At 38.2% G+C, this 24,462-nt stretch overlaps 1 protein-coding gene across 10 annotated transcripts in view; it reads right to left on the reverse strand.

The window, feature by feature from the left end:
• The window catches only part of FANCC (FA complementation group C), a 265,345-nt gene that overhangs the window by 162,793 nt on the left and 78,090 nt on the right, over positions 1-24,462 (reverse strand). For 9 of the 10 annotated variants that reach the window (XM_045043621.1, XM_045043627.1, XM_019815868.2 and 6 more), the window contains 2 exons: positions 5,828-6,070; positions 4,158-4,242 (listed from right to left, as the gene is read on the reverse strand). In XM_045043621.1, coding sequence (XP_044899556.1) covers positions 4,158-4,242; positions 5,828-5,992 — 250 coding nt within the window. In that variant the 5' untranslated portion in view covers positions 5,993-6,070. Of the gene's footprint in view, positions 1-4,157; positions 4,243-5,827; positions 6,071-10,218; positions 10,326-24,462 lie in introns of all 10 variants that reach the window. The other variant, XM_045043622.1, reaches the window with a different exon arrangement.

Genomic DNA, 24,462 nt, shown 5'->3' on the forward strand with positions numbered 1-24,462 from the left:
ATCTTTAGGAGGTGTCTTACTTTGCTCAAAGTACTGAAATTCACTGAAATGTACTGCTAATGAGTTTACTTTGCTTTAGGTATTTACAGGTAGGTGCAAGCCATCACTTGCTATTCCTGAGCGCCTCCAACACTCAACTACAGGGGAGAAGGCATCTGTCAGGCTCCTCCCCTAGATCCAGAGTGGACATCCTGCAGGACAGTTAAATGAGATGGGAAAATGCCTGGGATTCATCATGCAAGCAGTCACTGACAGCAGATCTTCGTGCAAATTTGGATTCTAAAAATGAGTGGAAGGGAAAACAATATACCAACATACATTTGCCACCTAATATTTTATTTTACTTAAGTTTATTTATTTTGAGAGAGACAGAGACAGCATGAGTTGGGGAGGGGCAGAGAGAGAATCCCAAGTAGGCTCCATGCTCTCAGCACAGAGCCCATGCAGGGCTTGACCTCACAAAACTGTGACCTGATCATGACCTGAGCCAAAACAGAGAGTTGGATGCTTATCCCGACTGAGCCACCCAGACACCCCTATTTTTTGATATCTTGAATTAAAATTCCAAATGAAAAGTTAAATTAATTCTGTAAACTTTATATCTGTAATTTAAAAGTGTGAAGGTAGCATTTTTAAGACAATAAATATTTATTATTTTAAGCTGCCAAGCTTGGGTGCAAATTGTTATATAGCAATAAATAGCAAATAGTGAGGTTATAACTGTTACATGCTTAATCCTGAGGGCAGAACTAGAAACAACCGGCCAGAATTCCAAGAAGGTGAAATCTGTAATTTTATGCAGAGAACAACCCTGAATAAAAGGTGTACCCTCCCTTTCTATTATGATTTTCCTGGTCTCTTTGTGGTGTCTTTACATTTCCAAATTTCCTCCTTCCTTATTGTCTTTATCTCTGATCCAATTCTCATTTAACATTACCAGAGGTTTACTTCTTTCTTTGATAGAAACTGTCACATTTCCTGTATTTAAAAAGTGATTTTGATAAAATTTAAAACCATAAGAAAAGATCCTTTCCTGGACAATGTCCAACTAGCAAAACAAAAGTAGCAACATAGGCAAGACTTGATTCATCATGGAGTTCTGTTGCCTATCAGTCTCCACTAAGCTCAGAACCAAAGGCACACCTCAAACAGGAAGCTCAAAGTTCAAAACGTAACACAAGCTTTGAAACAAAAAGAGATGGAGAATTTGTTTCTGGTTGTCAGAGGCGCCCAATGTAATGAGGATAGGTGCTAAGGAAAGACCACAGACACTTACAAGTTTAAGGCCATAGGGATAAATCAGTCTAGCCTCTCACTTTTACAAATAAGGAATCTGAAACCTAGCAAGTCTGGCAGCTTGTCTCAGAAAAATCCCATCTCATTTACTGTCCCCTAAGAGTTGGCCCCAACTCAAACTCCTTTTTCTTTTAGCTCTTTGTTCATGGCTCCACAACACAAGCCATGCCTGAGTCAGGCTGATTCGCTGAGGTCTCTTTTCTGACTGGATGCGTCCAGTGGGCAGAAATTATGAGCCATGTTTTCCTAGGCCTGGCATATTGGGGAACAAAAAAAAAAAAAAAGCTTAGCAAATATCTGCCCAGTGAATATATACTTCATGTGAGGCTGGCTAGTGTTAAAGCCAGAACTAGACTACTTCAACCACAATGGTGTGATCCACAGGCCAGATCATCACAACAATGCAGGCTTTAGAGGGGTGGGATCCTGGCTTTTATCAGTTTTACATTATGGGGAAAGTGATTTACTTACTCTAATCCATAATTGCCTATCCTGCAAAACTATCAAGGACTCAGGGCATCTGGGTGGCTCAGTCGGTTAAGCGTCTGACTCTTGATTTCAGTGCAGGTCATGATCCCATGGTTTCCTGAGTTCGAGAGCCACATTCAGCTCTGCGCTGACTCTGCAGAGCCTGCTTGGAATTCTCTGTGTCTGTCTGTCTGTCTGTCTGTCTCTCTCTGCCCCTCCCCACCTCACACTCTGTCTCAAAATAAATACACAAAACTATCAAGGACTCAGATCCACTCTGCAATCCACAGAGAACAGTGCCTAGCACAACATCAGCAATGCCTCTCATTCCACTTCTTTATTGTATAGCACAAATTTTCCCACATCTTAACATTTCTGAATTAGAGTTGTATTCTACATTCACCATATACACTTAAAGGATGTAGTATCTATTTTTCTAAAAAGTGGCTATTCAATGTGTGAAGTGTCTCACAATGGATGGTGCCTTTAAATGGAGGAAAGTCAACAACTTCTTTTCCTTTCTCCTGCCATTAGTATCATTGGTCTAGCTCAGTGTTTTTCACATTTTTGGCCATGACCCTTCCGGGGGGTTGTAAAAATAATTTGGGGTCATGAAAACTATTTTTAATTTTTTTTTTCAACATTTATTTATTTTTGGGACAGAGAGAGACAGAGCATGAACGGGGGAGGGGCAGAGAGAGAGGGAGACACAGAATCGGAAACAGGCTCCAGGCTCCGAGCCATCAGCCCAGAGCCTGACGCGGGTCTCGAACTCACGGACCGCGAGATCATGACCTGGCTGAAGTCGGATGCTTAACCGACTGTGCCACCCAGGTGCCCCGAAAACTATTTTTAAAATAGTATAGTGAATGTGGCTACACAAAATCAAAACAAGCATCCTTTCATGAAATGTGTGTGTGTATACACGTCTGTGTGTATGTATGTATGCGTATATACATGTATACATGTACAGAAAATATATTTCTGGTCAAGGATATTTGAGAAACACTGGCCTGGTTAAAATATATGAACTTAGGGCAGGTAGGTATGGCCCTGGTGGGCAAATACAGTGATGACTTGGCCATATTAGATCAAGAACTTCAACAAGCTGGGGAAGGGTAGGGGAGGAAGAGTCCACTCAAAGGGGAAGGGAAGCAAGAGGACTAAGTGGAGAGGAAGAGGGACAGATGAGGGTTGGGACAGAGTGAGTGAGTTTGTCTGTGTAGTGCATCCATGTATGTATGCTCCTGGGACCTAATGCAGCCCTGTCTCTTCCCCCCGAGTTCATGTTTCTTACAATTATTTATGATAGGCTAGGAAAGAGAAATTGTACAATTCTTTAAAATATCATAGGGTAATACTGACTTTGTTTTTTTATTCTCATCTCATTATATTATGCAATTAGTCTTTGACTTTAAAGAATATGAAAAGTAAATATTAAACTAGCCAAGTCAAGGCAATAAACCTCAACTGTACACCTTCAGATGTGCCTCCTCCACCCTATTCTAGGCCCTAGGATGACAAAAAGAACTAAAACCACAGTTCCTGCTCTTGAGAGGCATTCAGTCTTCCAGGACATCAGACAGGCAAACCAATAATTACAAAACAGTATAGTAAGTTTTATGGTTAAGGGGGATGCTATCAGCTACGAAGAGACTTAAAGAAGCTCCTAAAGCAGCCCCAAGCAAAACTATTTCAAAGAAAGTTTAAGAGGACAGGAGATGAGAACAGAGCTCTAAACAAAGGAATCACATGTTGCAGGCCCTGATATCATGTGCTTTCAAGGCACTGTTAGTAACTTGACCTGGCTACCATGTGTGTGGTGTGGTTGCAGAGGATTATATAGGAAATGAGGCTGGACAGGTAGACAGGAGGTCAGGTAAAGAACACCTCCCCCAATGTGTCCCCAGGTTCCTCTTCACCTTAGGTAAAACCAAAATGTTACCCCTAAATAATGTCAGGGCCATAGGAGGATTCAGATACTAAAGAATGACTTTACACATGGAAAACAGTAGTGTGCAAGTTAATGTGAAATTGTGAAACAAGAAATTATTTCATTATTATAACCATTTTATACTGAATTAAAAATGAAGTTATGATAATCATCTTGAAGAGTCTACTCTATAATATAAGGAGTCCTATTTTCTTACAGATCTGTGTGTGTGTGTGTGTGTGTGTGTGTGTGTGTGTGTGTGTGTGATTATCTATCCAAACATATATGGACAAGAAAAGGATGCTATCTTTCTAATGGAACAATGAATACATTTGAATAGCTGTTTCATAAAAATAGGAGAAAATTTATAATTTGAAACTCTGTATTTTGTTAAACAATGCAAAGATTAAAATTATCATTAGAAGTTTATATTTTGAGAGGACAGGCTTTGGATTCTTACCAAATGCTAAAATAAAAGGATTCCAACAAGTTTTTGCCAACAGTTGACCTATTGTGGGAAATCTTTCAATGATCATATTTGAATCCTGTAAAAGAAAGTTACGTTTTGGTCAATAAAAAGACAATATGCAACTTAGAAAGGTTGAACTGACACTACAGGTTGAGGGAGTTTGAATGTTTAGTATGTATTTTGGAAAAGTAGGAGATTCAAATAAAATTTAACAAGTAACCATCTTATTTCATCCTTAAACCACATCACCAAAACTAAAATGTACAGCACATTTATGTAAAATCTTGATACAAATTAACTTTATTTTACTCATACTTAGGAAAGGTCAATTTGTTTAAAAATAACAAAGACTGCATAACAGTGAACAAAATATTGTGAGCAATTAATAGTTCTATGATCCCATGTTTTTTTCAACCTGGGTTTTCACTCTAACATAAGAGAGATTCCTAACTCAGCTTCACTAGGGCTATTTCAAAGAAGGTTTGGGAGGACAAGAACTCTGGAACTTGTAAAAAGAAATAAAAGCAGCCCAAGCATAAAGATATATATCTCTGTTCATTACTATTTCAGTTGCTACATGCTTAATGACATCATACTTAATCTACAACAACCTAAAACCTGAGATGAAAAAGATCAACCAAATAGAAAACAGCTTAAGATTAAAAAATGTACATGCTGTTATACAACTGGCCCTCTCCCCACTTCTTTACCTCTCAAGAAAGTTCAAAAATAAGACCTAAATGAGGTAACATGTACATAAGCTGAAATGTAAGCTGCTGTACCAATAAATTCTTCACATTTGTCTTAGCATCAAGGCCAGCCCTAGACTTTCTGGGACCAATTTAAAGCCAAGCTGCAGAAGTCGAATTATACAGAAACAATTTTAAAAGTTAGCTTTGGTTGATCACACAGACCATATCTTTCCTTCTAGTTGCTAAAGACATATGAACTCATATAATCAACATGAATAGTTCTTCAAATTTCTGACTTGCTTCTTAGATTAAGAGAAGAAAAACGTAACACAAGAACACTTACATTAAATGACAATTTTGCTTCTCATTTTGAAATTACAAAGTAGGTGTAAAACAAATAATATTTTCATAATATGAAAGCATGTTAATTCATAAAAATATCCACTGAAGTAAAAATAAGAAATCATGTCAAAATGAAAATATATCAAATTTTGAACAATACATTATACAACAATAGTGAAGATACTCAAAATCTTAATATTCACCAGAAAAGACCACTTAAAATATTCATAAGAAGAGATCTTAATACCTATTACCTCTTAGTAGAACCTTATCTAGGACAGCATTAAAGAACAACATAAAGAAGAATTTCAGAAAACTTTTCAATATTTAATAGATGCAAAGGTCTTTAAAAGAATCCCAATTCTTACCTGACGATTGTCACAGTCTTGTTTTTTATATAAAAAAAAAACTTTACTGGTCAGGAAGTCTCATGTGACAATGTAATTAATCAAGAAGAAAAGACTGAAATCATAAGAAATCAGAGATAAGGAAACCATCCCGTCCATATCACTTACAGGCAATTTGTCTTTCTAATCCATCAGGTCAATACCACAAGTTCCTGACCCTAGATAACATTCAAGCTTGGTGAAATGTAGTAGAGATTCATTATTTTGGTCTACTACCTACCATCTCTTTCAAGACTTCATACATCTGCCTCAGGAATTCCTGAAATCGAGGCAGATGAAGGCAGGTGTCTTTCTGGGTTTCCAAAGTGGAGGCCTGGTCCCACAATGAAAGTTTCTGCATCCAAAATTGGTAATCAGAAGAAAAGCCTACTGAATCTTGAGCCATCTTGGAAAAAGGGAAAAGGTGATGTATCTTCACAGCAGCCCGCCAAGCACTGAAGGAAACAGTGGGCACACATCAAATCTATAAGAGAGGGGGAAAATGAAACATTATTTAAGGGATTTTTATTGGTGACTTCATGTTCTACTGACAAGTGAAAGGGGGAGTACAAGGGACTAAAGTAGCATGATTTTATGGAGTCACCTTTGAATTATTTTAAAATGTGTCACCCAGCTGTAGCTCCAATTTTTACCATCTGAATTTTTTATCAGAGTAATATTACACTAGAAGTCATTATACTTTCACAGACACATGCTAATTATGCACAAAAAGCACAGCTGATAATACTTTATATCCACTTTTCAAGATAGAGCTATTTTTAAATGTTCTGAACATGAAGTTCATTTGGATATTTTAATGTAATGGGAAATCAAAAACATCCATGTGTGTTAATAATAGTCTATGTCTAAAAAATGTTTTTGAAGTTCCCATGTTTTATATGCATTTCTGGCTTCTCATTTACGTGTTAAAGAAAATCTCTATGCATTACTGTCCACTGACATTTCTTCCCAGTTTCTCTTCATTTTTTAGAAAAGAGTAAAATAATTCATTCCATATGGATCAATTTGAACAATCTATTTCATTAAAGACTAGTGTTTATGCTTGATCTCAATTCTTTCACGAGAAGAAATACTTTAGTGAAACATGAAAAACTGCAATTATTGAGGAGGTGTACTAGTCCTACATGACAGAAAATAGCTCATAAACTTGACCTACCACATAGGAAGTACATGTTAAAAAGAAGAGTGGAGTTGTGAAGTGAGCAGGCACCTCAGGCAGAGCTAGGTAAATAAACCGCAGGTGCCCCACCACCATCCCAGCTCCTCACCGTCCTCACCTATAAGAACCACACCCGGCAGAGAAGGGAGGGCTGCTTCTCATCAGGTGCAGGCTTTTGCAAGTTCTCCTACTTTCTAGGGGCAGGGGTGATACTCAGTTATCTGATTTCAAAAGACAGCTCTGCAAATGGTGAGTGAGTTCAAATTCTCAGCAGCAGTAATTAACAGATAAAATGGTCCCAATTAAGTGCCAAAAACATCAACAAAGGGAGTTTCATTACTAAATAAGAAAGCAAAAAAATTTAAAGAGATCATAAAATTTGGTTGCAGTGCAAAAAATTTGAGACCAGGTACTAAAAATTGTACTAAATGGTACTAAAAATTTAGTTTTATAAAGGACCATGAGGTAAAAAAAAAAAAAAAAGGTTTAGCAATAGTGACAAACGGCACATAATAGCCATGAATCTAGGCCTTCTCCCTGATTCCTCCCTTTCTCTCACTGACTTCCTGATCTAAGCCATCAACACCTGTCAATTCTACCTCCAAAATAAATACATGATCTCACTCAGCTTCATCCACTTCTTTCCAGCTCCACTGCTGCCATCCTATCCTATCCCATCCCATCCCCATCTCCATCCCCATTCATTTCTTCCCTAGAGGCTTCTACCTGGTCCCACCTGGCTCTCTGTAATTTATTGTCTACAGTCAACAAAACCAACTTTCCCAAAAGGAAATCAGACCCAGCACGCTCCTGCTTAAAACCTTCCCACCCCAACTTCAATAGCTCCTTGAAAGAAATCCCAACTCCCTGTAGAAAAGACCACAGCTCCTTGTTGGAGTCTCTAAAGTCCTGCAAAAACATGGCCCACACCCTCCCATTTCCCATGCTGCCTCTCCTCTGCTGCTCACTGTCCACTCCAGGCCTCTCCTCTGTTCCACCAACACAGGGAATCCTTCCCTGTTTCCGGGGCTTTCTGTTGATTCCTCCACAGCTCTTATCACATCAGTAATTATCCTGGTCATTTAGTTACTGCTTCTTCCACCAGTATATAAATTCCCTGTCTCTTAGAATTTAACACGGGCCTGGGGCACCTGGGTGGCTCAGTCAATTAAGCGTCCAACTCTTAGTTTCAGCTCTAGTCATGATCTCACAGTTCATGAGTTCAAGCCTCGCATCCAGCTGGGAGCTTGATTGGGATCTTCTCTCCCTTCTCCCTCTTCTCTCCCTTCTCTCCCTCACCCCCCCCCACCTCAAAATAAACAAACTTACAAAAAAAAAAAAAAGATTTAACACATGCCTGGCAAACAATAAATACTGAGTAAAGAAATGAATAATTCACGGATATTTTTCAAAGTATAGTTCTAAACTGCTGTAACAAAATAACAAAATGCTTTTCCCGATAGAGCAATTAACTTTTTAAAAGATAACTTGCCCAGAAAAAAAATTTTAAAGGCATATCTATGGGAAACTTAATTACTAATACCCCATTTTATAAATATAGTAATAGCTTATACATACATACACTTACTATGCTCTTGACAATATATTAAATGCTTTATGCACATTAGCTATGTTAATCCTCATAGCAACCCTATGAAATGGGTACTATTATTGTCCTCATTTTACAGAGGGACAGAGAGATTATGTAATTGCTCAAAGTAAGATTTTGTAAAAGCCCAAAGGAAGTAACTGCTAGTAAATAGCAGAGCTACAGGTTGTGGGATTTGAATTTAAAGAATCTGGCTCTAAAGTCTGTGCCCTTAATCAAAGAAATAAACTGAAGAAAATTAATGAATTTCTTATATATTTCATACAGTTCTAGATGCAGGTCTGTTTAGATATTTGGGGACACTAAACTGAAGACCTTTTTGGTAGAGGTGACAGGAAACATTATTTTATTATAGCCAAATTACAAACAACATTTTGCCTAGCAATGGGGATGCATCTGGTTGTTTTAAATGCAAACAGTTTTAGGGATCATGTAGTGCAGTGGTCCTGATGGGCTGTTCCACATCATGTCTAGGGGGGAGATGGTGATAGCTGGGAAACAAGTGGTGCCCTGATTGTGAAGGCTAGCAGTGGGGGTGCTGATGACATTTAGTGCCCAGAAGCCAGGGATGCTGAACATACTGCAATACTCTGGGACAGCAGCTCACGAAGAGAAATGGTCTTCCCCCAAAAGCCAATGACAACCTTACTGCTGCTGACCTAATCTGAACACTCTGGAATGGGGCATCTGTTGATTGGCTGGTTGCGTATTCCTCCTCCCTTCTTTCCCTTGAGGAAAGAACCTCTCCTCCCTTCTACAAGTCTTGGTGAGTCTATTAATCAAGGCATGTTGTGGCATCAGCTAAGAGGTGAGGCAGTGATTCAAGTTAGGCAAACCAGACTCTGTGCTGGGAATCTGAGTCTTGAATATATGGACATAAGGATGGAACTAAGTCATTCCAAAGACTCTCTTAGTCTAGATCCCTAAGGCTACCCTACATCACGTCCTTAACAAGGTATAGTTTTAAGCTCTCTCTTTTTTTTTTTTTGAGATTTTATTTTTAAATAATCTCTACACCCAACAGGGGGCTCCAACTCATGACCCCGAGATCAAGAGTCACCTGTTCCACCAACTGAACCAGCCAGGCACCCTTCAGCTCTCTCTTTAATTCTGTCCACTACCCAGGGGCTTGCCACAAAATCCTTTTTTTATTTTTTCTTAAATTAATCACCATTGACTTCCGTGATTTAAAAAAAACTCACAAACTAATATCGTCAAATATATACTGATACAATATCTAATACAAACCAGATAGCGGGCTGCAGGCAGCAAAACTTTGAAGAAAGAAGGAGAATTTAGAACTGGTTACTGGCCCAAATCATGGAAAATGGCAGGGAAACTTCTGTTCATATTAGGGTACTGGAAACCAGAAGTCCATGGAACAAGAAGGTAATGTAGATCAATGAGGTATTGCCTATGATCAGGGCCACTACCTCATTATACTCTTCTAGTATAAAGTGAAGCCAAGCGAAAGCCACTGGATTATCAAAAAACAATGTCTGGTGGTTTGCAGAAAACCCCACTTCTCCGACCAAGGGACCAGTGAGTCTTAGTCAACGATATTAGGCTATCATAAACATACTCAAATGGTGACTCCAGCTCAAACTGCACTTTCAGATATGGATCCCAACTGGATCAAATTAAAACCACCCTAGTCACCTAGAATGCAGTTATGAAGCTGGCAGCAAATGTATTTCTCCATAAAGATAACCAGAAGATATGAGAAAGCAGTTCACTTTTACCTCCCTTGGAGGTATCAACTCAGGACATGGTGTTACTACACTGGTCTACCACAGTGAAGTTAGCTGCTAACAGAACCTGGAAACTAAGGAGACATAGGTACCTTGCATGTATTCCAGATGGTGGGATATAAATCCCATAAACATACAGGGCCTGCCATTTCAGGAAGTCTCCTGTGATCCAATGGTCCGTGCCAAGTCAGGATATGCCCTTTAAAATAATGATAAACAACAGACTAGTGCCAGTGGTTGCCTCCGATGTGGAGACCTGGGTAGCTGAAAGACAGGTGCAGAAAAGAAACTTGGGTTTTACCATACACCTTTTTGCACCTTTTCAATTTAATTCTATGTATACTAATTACTGACTCAAAATTGTAACAATGAGCAAACAAAAAAGAAAGTGAATAATTGCTATACCTCACACCTGCTAAGAGGCAAAACATTTGGCTGATATATTTGGGATTCTGAACATAAACTGTCTGGGCTTTAGACTGTTTATCTGCTTTTACCTACTTGTCAGGCAATGAGAAAATATGGGAAGGGCCCAGAGCAAGAATCACTGTATAGCTGGTCCATGCCGAAGCACTCTGCCACTAAGCACATATGACCCAGCAGATCCAATGCTGCTTCAAGTGTGTGTGAAGATCTGGATTCTGTGAAGAGCCTACAGCAGGCCTCAGTGACTTGGACTGATCGCTCAAGCCACAAAGCCGGGTGTGCCCAGCAGCACTCCATCATAATGTGCAAATTATGCCTGCTTGGGCAAAATGCACAAGTGAGGTTTTTGGATGCTATCTGTGTGTATGTCTTGCTTTCTGTGTCATATACTTTTTTTAAAATTCCCTTCCCTTTCATTTTTCCCTCTGCTACTAGTGAACCTAGAGAGTATATCATTAGTAGATAAATTTTCCAAAGTCTATAATTGACAGACTATAACAGAGATAGGAAGAAGAACTGACATTATCCAGAATTCCTGGACCTGAAGTCAGAAGCATCAACCAGGCATTACTTCAGATTATCTCCCTTTTCGAAGGAAAAGCTAAATTATGTTAGTTGGAAGTGTTTTAAAAATTCTTTGTGTAGAAAGCAGTAGGTCTGAGTGTACTGAGTAACCAACAAGTGAAAGGTAGTGGAGTTCTGTGGGTTTTGCCCACCTAGCACCCTTTTCCTGTTTCTTCAATATGAGCTCACCCTACTTTTGCTTCTTCCTTTTCCTTCTTCCTTTCCATATAATCTGAGACTATGGATCAAGGTGTCCACACAGGTCTAACAGATAAGACTAACAGGAAAGAATGCTGTGCAAATAAAATGAAGTTTGTCTCTTTTTCTGACACCACTCATACACAACAGACTTTTACCCAATAGAGAGAACAACTTATGATGGTCTCACTTAAAGCACAGGCTATGTTATAAGCGAATTTTGTTTATGATGTTTCTTTCTCATAACTATTTAATGAGTATTTTTAAATTTACCAAAAAAGTAGACAAAACAGCCAAATGAACTCCTATGTATCCATTAACTAGTCCAAACAATTATCAAAAATTTCCATTTTAAAGCACATTACAGACATCACACCACTTTATCCAAAATACTTTGATTTCTCTTTTTTTCTAAGGATTTAAAAAAAAAAAGAAACCTGAGTACACTCTTTCACACCTAATAAATCCAGCCAAATAAACACAATAAATATCATCTAATGGCCCATCTATGTTCAAATTTCTTTAAAATTTTCCTTCATAATGGGTTGTTTATATTACAATCCAAACAAGATCCACACATTACATATGGCCAATATTGATATTTCTCCTTTAATCTGTAACAAAATAATGTAAAAATAAGTCTCCCTTAATCTGTAACAATTGCCCCTCTTTTATTTTTTAATCTTTTCATATTATTTATCCCCTGAAAAAAAAAAAAACCAACCAATCGAAAAGGCTAATAGAATCCATTGTATTGACTAATAGAACGTTTCATACTTGTGTATTTGGCTGATTGCATTCCTGTGGTGTTAGCTTGTTTTGCTCTCCCCTATACTGCGTACAAACTGAGAGCACAATTTAGAGGTTTTTTTAGATTCAGGGTCAATCTTTTTCCAAGAATACTTCATTTGTAGTGGTGTGTCCTTTGAATTAAACAGATCAGCTGTTTCAGGTACTGTCAACCTAATCCATCCATTATACTTTCCTTTCACTATCAACTCTTTCCTGAATGGTCTTAGGATCCACTGATGATCATTTTAGATCCATTAGGGGTTGAAAAATAGTGATTTTCTAATTTTATCCATTGGCTTATTTTTATGATATTTCTAGATGTATAGAACCCTTACAGTTGTAGGTAGTAAGAATAACAATCTTTTCCTATAGAAATCCAATGTATGTCTGCCCAACCCCGTGAAACTGCCAAAAGAGTTGCTAACTTCACTGACTCAGTAGCATAGGCCCTCTTGCAGGTTCTTGGGTCTCCCCTAGCTTCTCCAGAAATGGCAAATTGCCCTAAGGGTGAAAAGCTGCTAAAGAATGTCTAGGGGCGCCTGGGTGGCGCAGTCGGTTAAGCGTCCGACTTCAGCCAGGTCGCGATCTCGCGGTCCGTGAGTTCGAGCCCCGCGTCAGGCTCTGGGCTGATGGCTCGGAGCCTGGAGCCTGTTTCCGATACTGTGTCTCCCTCTCTCTCTGCCCCTCCCCCGTTCATACTCTGTCTCTCTCTGTCTCAAAAATAAATAAAAAACGTTGAAAAAAAAATTAAAAAAAAAAAAAGAATGTCTACTCAGTGCTCTGCACTTCCCTTCACTGCCAGGGTCTTAACCCCTTGAGTACTGGGCATCTCTGCAGTTTTCCCATGGCTTCAAAAGATGTTTTATCTGGTTCTTCTAGCCACTCTAAAAAGCTGGAAGTAAAAGTCTATGTAAGTTTTCTTGATTAACCAGGATGGATGAGGTAAACAAAAGTACAGAATATATTTAAGTGTAAACACACTTAGTAAAATTGCATCCAATTTCAGTTCTACTTCAGATAACGGTAGACTCTGTAATTGAAACCAACCTTCCTGATGAACACTATTTTATATGGTTACATGAAGTATGGAAGTGTAATAAAAAAATCATCAAGAGGCACCTAGGTGGCTCAGTCAGTTAAGCATCTGACTTCGGCTCAGGTCATAATCTCACAATTCATGAGTTCAAGCTCCACGTCGGGCTCTATGCTGACAACTCACAGCCTGGAGCCTGCTTCAGATTCTGCATCTCTCTCTCTCTCTCTCAAAAATTAATAAACATTTAAAAAAAATTTAAAAGATCAACAAAGAATCAGAAAGACAGTGTTAAATCATTTGAGAAAGATCTTGACACATGGGGTTATACAGGCCTAGGAAGACATTTCTGATCCTGAAGAGGTGGTTAAAGGCAAAAGTTAAAAAGCTTTTTTTGCAGCCTTGCCAGAAAGTAAAAGTAGGAGCCCAGGCCTACCAAAGTGAGGTCCTGGTAAACCACCCCACACTTAGAGTTGGTTCCTATGAGGGTACACCCTGGGAGGATAGGTGAAACCAGAAATGAACCAACCTGCGTATACTACAGTCTAACTAGGAAACTAAAGCTAAACTAAGGTGGTCCCTGGTTTCTAGGTCTGCTGCCAGGTGCCTGGAAGATGCAAACAAAAATCCTCTCTGAAGGAAAATAACTTCAAGGTTTCTATTTCTAAAAATAATTTTTCAAGTTTTATTTACTTGTTTTGAGAGAGACAGAAACGGCAGATGTGGGGGAGCGTCAGAGAGAGGAGACAGAGAATCTCAAGCAGGCTCCATGCTGCCAGCACAGAGTCCTATGCGGGGCTCAAACCCACAAAACTTTGAGATCATGACCTGAGCTGAAACCAAGAGTCAGAGGCATAACCCACTGAGCCACCCAGGTGCTCCCCAAAAATAATGTTTCAAATACAACAAAAATTATATAATGAAAGACAATCAAGCACACAGGAAGAAAAGAACGCACAAGAAAGAACCCCAATGGAGGATAAAAAAACAAAACAAAGAATACAGTAGAAATTCTAAAACCGGAAGAAAAGAAAAAAGGAACTGAAATTAAGAAATCAACAGATGAAGAGGCGCCTGGGTGGCTTGGTCGGTTAAGCGACTGACTCTTGATTTCAGCTCAGGTCATGATCTCATGGTTCATGGGTTTGAGCTCCACATCAGTTTCCACACTGACAGCATGGAGCCTGCTTGGGATTCTCTCTTTCCCTCTCTCTCTGCCCCTCTCCCGCTCACTCTTTCTCTTAAAAATAGATGAATAAACTTTAAAAAAAGAATTCAACACATGGGTTTAATAGCTGATCAGACCCAATTGGAAATAGAATTAGTGAACTTGGAACATACATCAGAAGAAACTACCCAGAATTCACATGGAAAGTAAAAACAATGGAAAACACAGAAGAATGGGTAAGATACATAAAAATACAGCAAGATGACCAGAAAACATACCTTCAATACAGTCAAAGGGGAAAAAAAATGGCCAACCTAGAATACTATACCTAACTAAAATATTCTTCAAGATAAAGTGAAATAAAATCTTTTGACACATTGAGAGAGTCTGATGCCAGTAAGCCTAATCTAACTAAAGGATGCTCTTCAGAAAAATGGAAAATGATCCCAGACAGAATTCTGCAGGCATAAGAACAAATGAAAAACAACAAAAATGGTAGATACATGAAAAAATTTAAATTAACATTTATGATATAAAATAAGAATAGTGTCATTGGGGTTTTTAAATATATACAGAAATTAAAATATATAAAAACAATAGCATACCTGGAGAAAAATAGAGTCAGAGTTCTAAAGTCCCTGCATTTTCCAGGAAAAGGAAGATGAAAGTGTTAAATAATTCAAGTATGCATACTGTAATTTCTAGGATATCCACTAATAGAATATCAACAGGTAGTATATAATTTCCAAATTATCAAAGGAGAAAAATTTATAATAAAAAAATGGCAAGATTGGAGAGAAAAAGGAATACAGAATGGACAAGATTTAAAAAACCACAGGGGTGCCTGGGTGGCTCAGTTGGTTAAGCATCTGACTCCTGATTTTGGCTCAGGTCATGATCTCACAGTTGGTGGGTTAGAGACCCACACTAGGGCTGTCTGTGCAGAGCCTGCTTGGGATTCTCTCTCTCACTTTGTCTCTGCCCCTCCCCACTCGCGTGTTCTCTGAAAAAATAAGTAAATAAACTTTAAAAAGAATTTTAAAAAAGTGCACAGTAAGATGGTTGATTTAAACTAAAATATATCAGTAATTATACAATATGCCAATGACTTAAACTCCCAAGTACATCCCAAAGATTATCAGGTTTTTCACTTTTTAAATTTATTTTTTATTTATTTTTTATTTTTTATTTTATTTAAGATTTTATTTAAATTCCAGTCAGTTAACATACAGGGTAATAATTAGTTTCAGGTGTCCAATACAGTGATTCAACACTTCTGTACATCAGCTGGTGCTCAGCATAAGTGTACTCCTTAATCACCGTCACCTATTTAACCCATCCCCAACCCACCTCCCCTCTAGTAACCATTCGTTTGTTCCCTGTAGTTAAGAGTATGTTTCTCAGTTTGTGTCTCTGTTTTTTTCCCCTTTGCTCATTTGTTTTGTTTCTGAGATTCCACATATGAGTGAAATCATATGGTATTTATCTTTCTCTGACTTATTTTGCTTAGCATAATACTCTCTAGCCTGCAAATGGCAAGAGTTCATTCTTTTTCATGGCTGAGTAATATTCCAGTGTGTGCGCACGCGCGCGCACGCATGTGTGTGTATCACATCTTCTTTATCCATTCATCAATTGATGGACACTTGGGCTGTTTCCATAACTGGGCCATTATAGACAACGATATCAGTTTTGAATTAAAAAAAGAAACAACTACATGTTATAAAACACACATCTAAAACATAAGAATATAGTGATTCAGAGAGGCTAAAAGGAAAATAGGAAAACAACAACAACAACAACAACAACATACAAACCTAACCAAAGGAATCAAATAAAAAAACAGTATCAATTCAAATACACTTTGGGGCAAAAAGAATTACCAGAGGTAAAGAGGGTCACTTCATAATGATAAAGTGTTCAATTCACCAGGAAGATTAAACAATTGTAAATTTGTATGCTCCAGTAATATGGAAATACAAAACAAACTATAAAGCTCAAAATATAACACAGAAATTGATGTAACTATAAAAATAAAGTATTCCATTCATACTGGGAATTTTCACACATCTCTCTCAGTAAATCATAATCATGCAAAAATCCACAAATTACAAACTCTCCCTCAAAGAACACTCCAAGCTTGTTAAGTGTTTATGAACACTAGCAGAATGTTCACCGCGGCATTATTCATAACAGACCCAAATTGAAAAGAACCCATATGCCAGTCAAGAGTAGAATGAATAAACTAAATGTGATATATTCATATAAGGGAACTCTATGCAGCAATGACAATGCAGGACCTACCACAGGCATAGAGATGAATTTTCAATCATAATGTTGAGAAAAAGAAACCAACCCATAAGAATATATAAGATGTGATTCATTTACATAAAGTTCAAAATCAGGTAAAACTAAACTGTAGTGATTACTCTGAAAAGTCAGGAAACGTATTACCTTTAGAAGAAGAGAAGAAGTACTATGGGGAAGGTATACATGAAGGGCTCTCAAGATGCTGGCAATATTCTATTTCTTGACCTGGATGCCACTAACGTGTGTGTTAACATTTCAATAATTAAAAAACTGTAAGTCATGTTTATGTGCTTTCCTGTATGTATTATTTTCCATTACACACACACACACACACACACACACACACACACACACACACACAAATTCTCTAACTTCTAGATATACATTTACCACACACATATTACCTCAAAAGAAAAAATAAAAGCTGTCATAGCTTATAAATGCTAATCAATACATAAAATACTTGATGAATACAATTAAAAATTTTAATTACCAAAAGATTCTGTAAGTATTTTCTATTTTCTAGCTGAGTCTCTGAAAATATTACAACTATCAGAACTGGCCAGCGATACAAACCTAGGGTTTGTTTTCTCTTCTTCCTTCCCATCCTCAAATAACAGCTCCATTTTTCTAGCCCCGGCTCCTAGGAGAAGTAAATCCACAGGCTTCTCTATCTGCTCCCACTTTCCCCAAGCTATGTGGCTACTGCTTTGCCCTGAGAGAGCTATTGTCATAAGGAGGAAGAGACATCCAATTCATCACTCAGGGAAGGATAACTAGTGAGAGGTCTGTACTCAAGCAGATAAAATAAGGCGGTGTCCAGGCAGCTTAAAAAAAAAAAAAAAGCATGCCTCATAAAAAAGACAGGATTCTTCAGATTGATGGCGATTTTAACTTTTTTCACAAATGCATTAATTTTTCTATCCTAGTTCATCTGCACACTTATTAGACAACTGAGATCTGACTATACATTTTTTGATTGATACCAAGTCCTTCATCTAGCCCCAATGTAAATCCTTGACTTTCTTAGGACTCTGCTTAGTGTGCATGCCCTCACATGGATGTCTATGCCCATATCCATTTCAGAGGAGCAACTAGAGAAATACTCTTTAAGCATCTTTTAAGAGCATTTAAAAAAAGGTGGATGTCAATCACATTATTTCCTTAAAACTTGGGATTTTAACAAGCATTTTGTACACAAACTGTATATATTAATGTAGCAAAAGCAAATGGCATGGAAAGTTGGAAGGAAATCCCCATTTTCCATTTCTTGAGTTATTTCTCTTTTGGCACATTTACCCAGTCCCAAGGAATCAAAACCAGGATTTCACCTTCTCCACATATACAGACTAAAAATAACAAAAGGTCTTAGTCCCCTCACTGTATATTTCCAGGAGAAAATAAAACGGCCTTCAGAAATTGCCATAGAGAAAAGATAAGAAATGTCCTAAACCTGCGTGCAAACCACTATCCAGTGAAGGATGCCCATGTGCTTGTTCACATCCTTGTTTCCCGCTATTAGAGGAGATCCTACAGAAGGAGGCAGAAGGAAGGGGGATGAAGTGGCAGGGAAATCCAGCCATCGGAGCCAGCAATCAGAGACACTGAAACAGGGCTGGTTCAAAATGGTGTCTGCTTAGAATCACTGTCTCTCCCCTCTTCTCTCATTTTTAAATTGCTTGAAAGTTACTCTACTGCTTGCAAGTACTGTTTTATGAACTCAAATCACCATGGCAGAAAGATACACCACTGTCCATGAGAGTTCACAGTCTGAGTTGCTAGGATAGCATGGCTTGGATTCATAGTACAGCAAGTGAAAAAGGTAATGCTTCAGTGCTAAAAGGTTCCCCATTTTGGTGATTTACATTCTTTGGGAAAAGGATATTCAAAAACTTCATGGAAATGTGCTTCACAAAGAACATGGAGTTTACCAAGCACAATTCCTGAGAGGTGATAAAGGAAATAAAAGTATCACAACAACACTTGAGCAGTGTCTGAAGAAAATAATTAAGAAGAAAGAAACAAGCCTGTCATTACAAACTGGGGCGAAGTATCCAAATTCACTGAAAAACAAAACAACACCATTTCTCTTAATTTTTTTTAAAATTTTTTTAATGTTTATTTACTTTTGAGAGAGAGAGAGAGAGAGCAGGGGAGGGGGAGAAAGAGAAGGAGACACAGAATCCAAAGCAGACTCCAGGGCCTGAGCTGTCAGCACAGAGCCCGATGCACGGCTCAAACTCACAAGCTGTGAGATCATGACCCGAGCTGAAGTCGGACACTTAACTGACTGAGCCACTCATGAGCCCCCCATTTCCCTTACTTTAGAAATCAACTGTTAAGACAACAGCCCCTAGCAAGGGACAGCCCCTAGACCAGTGGTTCTCAAATTAACTTTCAGAAAGCAAGGTGGGTTCCCAAAGTTCCATGTTGACACCGAGCATTTAAGCAGCCCTGACTTCAAAGAGTAAACCCTGCAGGCCCAGGCAGGCCCATGCAAGATGTCCAGTCTACCACAGCACTGGAAGTGACCAGTAATACATGAGCCAGCAACTCCAGCCTCTCATTTAACATTATGTGACATTATTATCCTCTCCTAATTTACGAAGTTTCAGGACGGAAAAATCCCTTCTATAAATTAACCTGCAATTTTCTGATCCTCCATTAGCACTGCTGTTGAAGGCACTTCTGTGTCTCAAAGGGCTGTCCCATCTAGAGACAATTTAGAATTCAACTGTTTTTAGATTTTATGAAGAGTCTAAAAAGACTCCTTAATCAGCTGATATGGTGAGGAATCTGGTGCCTGTAAAGTCCTGTCAAAGGCTACGATTACCACAGATGTAAAGGAAAAATATTTTAAAAACCATTTAGTCTGAATCATCATTGTTTTCTTCCATGGCAAATAGTTGGTAACCTATAAAGCCATGTACACAAATAAGACTAGCCAGGGCTACATTTTGAATAGTGTGAGAAATTCAAAAGTAGTTCTTATAAATTACCAAGTAATTTATAATATGAGGTAATTACCCAGGTCCTACCATCCATATCTTCTAAACCAGTATAGCAGCTAAACATCTAGGATGAGGTCACAAAAGTGAGAATGGCAACAATGGCACAGAGCTTTAAAGCTTTTTAAAAAATCTTTAGTAAAATGAAACCTTGGGGTTTTTTTGTTTTCTTTTTGTTTTAAGTATGCCCCATACCCAGTGTGGAGCCCAATGCAGGGGTCGAGTTCATGACCCTGCTATGAAGACCTAAGCTGAGATCAACAGTCAGATGCCTAACCAACTGAGCCACCCAGGCACCCCTAAAATGAAACCTTCCATAAAAGTTCAACATATAAAATGGACAGACCTCTGGAAATTATATATGAAAGAAAAGATCAATGTCCAGAATATATGAAGAACTCCCACAATTCAAAGACAGAAAGAAACAAAGGAAGAAAGAAACCCCCAGTTTTAAAAAACTGGACTAAGGACTTAAATAGGTATCTCTCGAAGATAAAATGGCCAGGAAACATATGAAAAGATGTTCAAATCATTAATCATTATAGAAATGCAAATCGAAACCACAATGAGATACTATTTTACACCCATTAGGGTGACTTACTTAGAAAATACAAAAAATAGCAAGTAATGGTGAGAGTATAGAAAAACCAAACCCCTGCACATTGCTGGTGGGAATACTAAATAGTGTAGCTGCTGTGGAAAACAGTATGACGGATCCTAAACAGTTAAACACTGAATTACCAAATGACCCAGCAATTCCACCTCTCTCTTTCTCTTTATACACTTACACACACACACACACACACACACACACACACACACACAAAAGATTTGAAAATAGGAACTCAAATGGGTATTTGTATACCCATGTTCATATTGGCATTATTCACAACAGCCAAAAGGTGGAAACAACACAAATGTCCATTAAGAGATGAATAAATACACAAAATAAATACAATGGAATATTATTCAGCCTTAAAAGGAAGAAAATTCTGATACATACATGCATGAGCCTTGAAAACATTATGCTAAGAGAAATAACCCAGACATGAAAGGACAAGTATTATATCATTTCACTTATAGGAGATACCCAGAGTAGTCAAACTCACAGAAGCAGAAAACAGAATGGTGGCTGTCAGGCGCTGGGTGGGGAATTATTATTTAATGGATACAGAGTTTCTGTTTGGGAAGATGAAAAGGTTCTGGAGATGGATGGTGGTGATAGTTGCAGAACACTATGAATATAATTAATGCCGCTAAGCTATATATTTAAAAAACAGTTAAAAGGGTAAATTTTATGTCATGTATATTGTGCTACAATTACAAAAATAGACACAGACTTGGAGTGGCTCTGGTCAAAGCAGGGCCTGGAGTATATCCTATGTCCCTGCCATGTCCTCTTCTCCAAGCCCCTCCTCAGAATAGTCCTGCACACAATGCTGGTTGTCTACCTGACAGCCCTAACCCTTCCAACTGCTTCTTTGTTAACAGAATCAGTTTATCGAGGAATCTCACAGCATGAGTCTTGGGGAAGCTGGGATGTGCCCCAACGCCGTGGGTGAACATCTTGATTAATGTAGACCAGTAAATCAAAAACATTTTCAGGATCCTTTCATATCCTTAAACATTACTAAGGACATTACTGAGAGGCTTTTGTTAATGTGGGTTATATTTATCAATATTTACCACACTAGAAATTAAACCTGAAAAAAAATTTAAGACCCAAAACTATACACACATACATTCCATTAGCTGCTAGACCAATGAGATCATCATACGTCATGTAACCTTTGACTCCACGGTCGATTAGTGAGAAAATGAGAGTGGATAATGCAAATAATGTCTTAGCATTATTATGAAAATAGTTTCGTCCTATGATCCTCGTGAAAGGGAATCAGGGATACCCAAGGTTTCCTGACTCACATTTTGAGAATGGCTGGTGTATGCAGACCAGTCATGGCATTTCCATTTGCCCTCCTACCAATGCAGGAACAGCCAATGTTAGTCTACATAGAACAATGAGAACTGAGCTTCAGGCTGGAAAGTTTCTGACAGAGTCTTTCTCAACCTAGAATAAATTCACATTTTTTTTGTATTAGACACTGTGGTCTCCATGTGACACTTTGAATGGCAGTAGTCGCCTTGGGACCCAGCAGTAAGTAAGACTGAGAGCACAGCTGAGGCAATAAAGTAGTCAACCTTGGAATTTTATTTTCCTTTTGGTTTAAGCCACATTTTGTTGGGTTTTCTGTTACTTGCTGTCAAACACATCTTAACTGGTACATCTCCTCAGAACCTAGGAGTTCTGGAAAGCACTGCTGTACACAGTACCTGGCACACAGAAACTCAATAAATATTTGAACAAATGTGTGAATATAAACCCACTAAGGCTACTGCAGAGGAGAGACTAAGATAAAATTTGAACTGATTTTGTGTTGATGGAAGCCCGTGTAGCTCCCAGATTGTCAACATTTCAAACAAAGCTCATTTAAAACCTCGTGGTATCAAAATGGATGTGTATCATACCTGTCGGGGGCCAAAAAAGTTAGAAATTGCTTTCCTATGGTCTGTCCCATATCCAAGCCAGAGGCATGAGAGGTTAAGTCTATACATGCCAAATATGGCCCATAACCAAAGTGGCAAACTGATAAAAAAAAAAAACAAAAAACAAAAAAAACAAAAAACACTACTTTTTTTTTCCATTTTCTCTGAGCATGAATCAACTGAAGTCACTTCTCCCATAAAGTAAGCACCAAACAGATTTAAGGACAGAATGCTACAAAATACACTTTATGAAAGAAGAAAAAGACAAATTAAATACCTAGCCTTCAATTAATGTCATCAACTGGGGGCACAATGCCCTTATCAGGAAATATTTAAAACCTCCAGGAATATAATCAAATCTAAAATTAAGAAATTTATGTTCAACTATGCTTAAGGTTGACAACATTCTTCCTCTGCCTTACTGAAAGCCTGATACCAGTATTTTTAATTTACTAAAAAGTAATGTTTCTTTGCTTCACTAAGTAAGAGTGATCAATTTGCCCCTGTGTTTGTAACTGTTAAAAAATCACAATAATATATTCTTGTTTCCACATGAAGGGCTTAAGAAATGATATTTTCTCTCTAAAAACAATGAGGTTTTAAGAAAAGTTCCACTAGGAGGAGCTGGCTTTTTCTCTGTTGAGTCAGCAGTGTTTTCTCTTCGAGATGGTCTAATCAAAAACACAGACGTGAAATTTGCAGATAATTTCAAACAAACCTCAATCATAAACAAAATCTAGGTCTAAGGAATCAGAGGAGTCAACTGCAATCCAGGTGCAGAGTGTACGCACTCCTCAGATGACTTTTCAAAGAATTAAGGAAATTTAATCTAGCAGATAACTGTCTAGGGATTTATGGAGGTCCATTCTCCAGCCCATGTCCCCAGTCATGTGAAGAAAAGAGCTTGCTCTCCAGACCTAGCTTCCAAGGAGAAACAGCCCTTCATGATAGTGTGTGTTTTTTGGATCTACTAAGACAGAGACCCCTGACTTTGTTCTCCATTAGAGCACCAAAGAGCAACGAATGGGATTCAAAAAAATACCAGTCTTGGGGCACCTGAGGGGCTCAGTCAGTTAAGCGTCCGACTTCAGCTTAGGTCATGATCACGCAGTTCGTGAGTTCAAGCCTCACGTCAGTCTCTGTTCTGACAACTCAGAGCCTGGAGCCTGCTTCTGATTCTATGTCTCCCTCTCTCTGTGCCCCTTCCCACTTGTGCTCTGTCTCGCTCTCTCAAAAATAAAACAAAAAACATTAAAAAAAAATTTTTTTTTAATGCCAGTCTTCCCACATACATTCTGTTAGGAATAAATAGTGGTTACTTCCTTTCCTTGCATTCTTGTCCTCAACTATCTTATCTTACAGCAAGACTGTGGTGTTCAATGAGACCACAAGTTTAACAAATGGGCTGAGGGGCACATTAGATATTAAAATATTAGAAATCTTCTTACCTTTGTCACTGGTGACTCAGCTCTAAGTTATTCTGCCTCTTTCCACCCTTGGTTGTACTCATAATTTATTACTAAATAAACAAAAACAAAAAATCCCACAAATTTATTGGGAGACAACTTTATGACAGAAACTCTCAAAAACATTGAAAGTAAAAAGATGGCAGTATAATTCCTTGCTCTCAAGCAACCTGTTGCTAATGAGAAAATCAGGATCTATAAACAGAAAAAACATAATCCCTTACGGGAAGGGCTGGGAAAAAGGAAACAGGGTGCTACAAGGAACATTGAGTAGGGGCATTTCACCTGGCACAGGGGTGTCAGACGCTTCCAGGTAGAAAGGATGCCTAAGCTAAGTAAAATCATGAAGTATGAGCAGGGGTGAGCCAGGCAAAAACATAAAAACCAAACACAGGATGTTCCTACACTGCATAGGAAGAGTTACCCCTGATCCCTGTTGCTCAAACTTGAAGAAAAAAACTGCTGGGGGCTCTCAGAGCTGTTTTAGACGGCTTTTAAAAGATGATTTTTAAAAGCTAATTTAAAAATACTTTTAAAAAGCTAACTGAAAAAGAATTTTTATCCTGTACTAATAAGTACAAAACTAGTAAAACCATTATGCTTATATAGCTCTTATACATCTACAAAATCTTTACACGCACAAATACCAACAAATCTACAAAATGAATAAAATTTCAATCAACAAAATGAATCCAATGTGATCAATGATTCAGGTTACTGAATCTCACTTGGACTGGTCATGTAAACTTGGTACTGGCTACCAAAAGCTACCAGCCGCTTCTGTTAGTTGCTGGTCCTACCATAAGTGGGGATGCCTTAATTCGCCC

Source organism: Felis catus, chromosome D4 (genome assembly GCF_018350175.1).
Source record: "Felis catus isolate Fca126 chromosome D4, F.catus_Fca126_mat1.0, whole genome shotgun sequence".
In the NCBI taxonomy this organism is placed as follows: Eukaryota; Metazoa; Chordata; class Mammalia; order Carnivora; family Felidae; genus Felis; species Felis catus.